This window comes from Arvicanthis niloticus, chromosome 8 (genome assembly GCF_011762505.2).
Source record: "Arvicanthis niloticus isolate mArvNil1 chromosome 8, mArvNil1.pat.X, whole genome shotgun sequence".
Classification (NCBI taxonomy): domain Eukaryota; kingdom Metazoa; phylum Chordata; class Mammalia; order Rodentia; family Muridae; genus Arvicanthis; species Arvicanthis niloticus.
Window position 1 is genome coordinate 38823039 of NC_047665.1, and position 5281 is coordinate 38828319.

Sequence of the window (5281 nt, forward strand, 5' to 3'; positions counted from 1 at the left end):
TATGGGATTTCATAGTGATGATCAAAACTACATACACATACAGTTAAATAGAATTTTTATTTTGATCATGCAAGAAGATTACAGACAATAAACAGCTCTGGATAGGAATGCCAGGTGAGGTACAGAGCTGTCATTCTTGTCCACTATCCACTCATGAGAATGACTGTGTGAACACTCAGGAGGTCTTTGCAGAGACAGCACTTCTCATAAAGGTGGGTTTAATCTAGTTGGACATTATCAAAATTTAGCAAAGAGACAGCACTATTTGAGAAAGCCACAACCACAACTGTTGAATGCATTCCTTGGGAGATTTTCAACTCTTGACCATGAAGAAGATGAGGGAAGATCTCTCTCTCTCTCTCTCTCTCTCTCTCTCTCTCTCTCTCTCTCTTTCTCTCTCTCTCTCTCTCTCTCTCTCTCTCTCTCTCTCTCTGTGTGTGTGTGCATGTGTGGCCTTGGCTCCACTGCCAGGTTAGTACTCTTTCAGTGACTGTTGAGATGTTTCTACTTCTCAGGTATGAGCTGCAGTTAGATGATGGAGAACTTTGGAGAACAGAATATAGGGCACCTATAGGAGCCTTCCTGGGAAACTTTCAGCATATGGGGACTGGAGAATGAGGGCTCAGGGAACTTTCTGGATCCTTCTTGTTCTCCTGGGCTGGAGGCTGTGGAGTTCTAGGAACTGGAAGGTCCTGTTCCCATACAAGGCCACACTGCATGGGCTTCAGCAAGCAGCTCTTTTTTGGGTCCTCATCATGGCAGTCCTTACATCACCAGCTGAACCCCATGCACCTGAGCAACAGTGGGAGGATGGAGCCCAAGCATGGCTGGTATTCAGGGAATGCAATCACCTTGAAATGCCACATGTTCTGTGTACACCCTAATGTGTAAATATCAGTGGCAGCCAGCTGCCTTGGTTCAGTGTTCCTGAGCTCTGGGCACTCAGAATAGCACTGGGCTCAGGAACTGTCATTCTCAACTGGAGCTTGTTTTCCAAACCAGGGTGGCAATCTCTGAAAATGAAAATTTCCCTGTGTTTTCTTATTTATTTTGTGACCACACATCAATATCTTTAATGTGTTTGGAGTTGTCTTACAGGGTTTAGTCTCACCTGCTCTTTCGATATTGGATCCTGCAATGCCAAGCACTTACTAGGGGAAGTGAATTAGCTTCTCTCCTGTTCCTTTCTACTTTGTAAGCAGCCTTTAGATAAAGGATGCTTTTTGACATCCTTTTTTTTCACTTGTTTTCCTGCTCATTGGGTTAGAACAGCTTCCGGGACACAGTAAGTGCTTCGTAAATAAGCAGGGGAGACAGTGATCATGGAGGTGCGGTAGAAGGAACAAGAAGAGAGGAAAGGCTTATGGATCCTTACAAGACTAAAACTCCAGCATGTGGAAAAATATGATTCTAACTAGGTGACTGCATGCCCTCCTGAGTTCTCATATGAAGGATAGAGCAAGCCAAACTGCATGATAAGGATGGTGTGTGCTGGGACTGTATACCATGACATGGATGATGTCTGGGACCCTGAGAAACAGGAGAGACAACCCTCCAGGAATCCCTTCATCAGGAGGAAGGAACTGCCCAAAGCAGGCATGGATGGTGACATCTCAGAAGCCCACAGGCAGCTGGTTTGCAGAAAAGTTGTTTACATTTCTCCTGACCTCAGCCATGGACTACAGCTGTATAGACTTCATTAGTGCATACAGTTCTTCAGTTGGCCTTGATGTGTATAAGTATTCGATTATATCTGCTTTTCCTATTTTTTTCCTCTTTCTGCCCTGGTGAATTCTGTGAAACTAGATTTTTCTTTTTTTATAATAATTCTTAAACAATAATAATAATAAAAAAATGAGGCATAGGGGGACAGCACAGAACACTCCTAATGGCCCAGGTGCATGCTGTAAAAGCGGTTCTGGAAAATTAACCTAACAACCCAGGAGGAGCTCTCATTTTCTAGAACAATGTAGTAACTGCACAGTAGTAGTTTCAGATTAATATTTGACTTGCAAAGAAAGTTTGAAAAAATTATGTCTATAAATAAATTAGAAAATGAAACAGACACATACTGCTAAAGTCATACAAGGTCCATTACCAGAAAGTGAGGGAATTTACTGGGAGTATGAAAATCATTAGTATGAGAGACACAATCATGAGATAAGGGAAAACTGGAATAAAGGAACACAAACATGGAATACTTTAATTCAGAAAGAAAAAAACCTATTGAAATTATAAAATAAGTTTTGGCATAACATTTGAGAGTGGTTCCTGGTCTCCTTTGGATATGTATGGATAAGCGAGTAAAAGTTAGCCTCCTGAAAGAAGACATAAAATACATAGAATTACATGCTAATAAAACTAAATGAAAATACCGGTACTCTTAAGAGAGTCTTTGTGTGCAATGTGCAGAAGCAGAAGCTTGCGAATTGCTGAGTTAAGGATTAACCTGAGTCTTTCTAACCACTGTCTAACACTTTTGCCCACATCATGTATCAGTAGAACTTCACAGGAAATGGCATGTCGTCATCCTTGGAGCTTTGAGCTCTGAAGTATAATGACTTTAAAGTTAAAGTTTAAACAATAAGTTTGCAATTTTTATTTTGACCATGGGCCTGGGAAAAGGAGGAAGCTTGAAACTTTGGGGAACAATCGTAATTCTTAATTCTTTGTGAGATGTGGTCATTCTTTTGAATTTGACACATCTGGTAATGATTATATGACGTCTTTCTTTCTACTTCCTTTTTTAGTGACAATAAAAGACCGGTTAGTAAGAGGGGACAGGGAGCACAGAGTTTAGCCTGAGACTGTGCTCAGAAGAGTGGGAGCGGGCAAGCAGAGACTGCAAGCAAGAAAGCACAGCCTCAAGCCCTAGATGGCCCTTCAGCTTGTACCCAAAAATGCTGCCTCTGTATTCCTTACACACCTCCCAGATATCCCTGTTTCCTGTTGAGAACCCTGATCCTGTGTCCAGGCTGGGTCATGGCACGTGGAGTGCTGGGATAGAAAACATCCCTGCCCACTTCCTAGAGCTTGAACCAGTCTTCAATGATCTAGGACAGGCTGCCTGAAAAACAACAACAACAACAACAACAACAACAACCCAAACAAAAACAAAACAAAAAAGCACATAAAGACACAAAATAAAAACCAAACCAAACATTTATTATCTTAATCAATTTAATGCTACAATAAATTAGCACATAATGTATTACATATTAATGTAGCACATAGCACATAATGTTATGATGCAATAGCACAGCAATCGCAGTGTTTATAACTTTTGTTCACAAAGAACTGGTTGAAAAAAGGAATTTCTTATTGCTCAGGGGACACAGCAGGGCTTAGCAACACAGACATCTCTGATGATCAGGACAAAGGGGCTGAGACCAGCATAACTAAGTACTAAAAATGCTTTAATATTTAGTATTGTGGAGTCACGTGTCACTGTGGAACCTGTGTATAAGGAGAAAATAAAATCTGCCAAATAAAAGAAAAGGAAACATGTCATTAGAGTTAGAACCCTCTGGGTAGCTCTGACTTCTGGCCTGGAATTGTTTACAGACCTGGAGCCGTGAAGGTAGAGAACACGAACATGATGTTTGTACAAGTGGAGAGCCATGGACCCACTGCTCCAACCCATCAAACCCTGGAAAATGACATCACGAAGAGCCATGAGAGAGAGGAACAGCCACTTAACTGTGTGCCTGGATGGCAGCATATAGCAATACCCAGTAAACATCCCAACTACAGACCTGTTGACACTACTGCCTGCTGTGATATAGTGAAGCAAGTTGGAGCTTATCAGGGAATTAAAGATCCAAAAGAGGAGGAGAAAGGCAAGAACATGCCATGCTGCCTGTGGTTTGAGCTTTCTCCAAAGGTTAGTCCTGGGACTGATGGTGATAGCCTGGACCATGCTGAGGAGACAGGTGGTGCAGATAGAGAGGCCACGGGCAACCCTTTCTAGATAAATTATAATTTTACAACCAACATCACCTAGGAAGTTTTTGATGTAAAAAATTGTAGCAATGTTTCTGACCCCTATGCAATAAATAATGATTGTGTTTACAAAAGCCAAGTGGATGAGAATCATGTCTATAATTTTGTTCTCAGGACCCATGATGACTGCATACAAATGTCTCACAAATAAGATGTTGTTTCCTAAAACTCCAAGTCCAATAAGTGAAAGAAAAATTATTCTCTCGATGAGGTCAGTCCAAATTATCTTCATGCTTAGAACTAGGAAAATCCTTTCAGAAACATAAGGAAGTAAACATGAAGTTCATGCCTGTGAGTTTTTTGTCTTCTTTAGTGAAATGAACAGTGTATTATGTAAATGTAGAGTTCTTTGCTTAAAGTTTCCTGATTTTGTTTTTGGACCTCCTATTCTTGCTTCTACAGACATGGGGATGATGATGTTGACAGTTGGACATCAGCACCATGCTGATGCCTTCACAGAAGATAGTTCTTTATATCCTACATCTCTAAACATTTTCCCATGAGAACTCCCAAACAAAGGACAGCATCCTACAGTTTCCAAGTCATGGTATCGAACATTAGATGCTTCCCTTCTCAGATCCTCTTCACCATCCTGTATATACTCATCTCTCAACTATGCATTGAGCTAACAACAACAAAAAATTAGTAGTTTCTCCAAATTACTGTAATACATACCCAAACAGTGTTGCTTTTCAGGTAAGTATATGTGGCTATTTCCTGTCTGCAATTCTGAATTTACTTTAACAATAAATAATAAATAGATTAATTAGGTACAATAATACATAGCTCATCCCCTTAGAAGGGTGTGATTAGTTTTTGTTCCATATCCTCTTATTTGTGAAATCGTATGAAAAGTAAACTATCCCTTTTTGATGTACTTTTCCTGATCATTCCCTAAGAACGTTCTCCAAAGGAAACATCCAATCTCAGTTCTCAGCTTAGGTATTGCTCCTCTTGACTCCAACCAGAAGCACTTCCAATCACTTTGATTTCCAAGGTTCATGAAATCAGTGATTTTTATCAGTCAGTTATGCTATACCCTATAAGTGACATAGTACCTTGTATTGATTTGGGTAATTTTTCACAAGACAAGCAATTTTTGTATTGTTCCGTTTAAAGTTAAAGTAAAGATTAAACATAAATATATTAAATTTGACCCCATTTTCCTACATCATAAAAAGTTAATGTGGGAACCTTAGGCCTATGTGTCTTCCACACTTTAGTTTTCTTTGCTGCTCACTGAACTTATCTGGGAATCACTTTGAGCTTTTCCTGAGCA

The 5281-nt window shown here is 40.1% G+C and overlaps 1 protein-coding gene across 1 annotated transcript; it reads right to left on the minus strand.

Annotated features, from left to right (window-relative positions):
- Positions 1-3325: 3325 nt before the first annotated feature.
- On the minus strand, positions 3326-4408 carry LOC117714163 (putative vomeronasal receptor-like protein 4). Its single transcript, XM_034510829.1, has one exon. The coding sequence runs from the start codon at positions 4232-4234 to the stop codon at positions 3326-3328; it is 909 nt and encodes a 302-aa protein (XP_034366720.1). The 5' UTR covers positions 4235-4408.
- Positions 4409-5281: the final 873 nt, after the last annotated feature.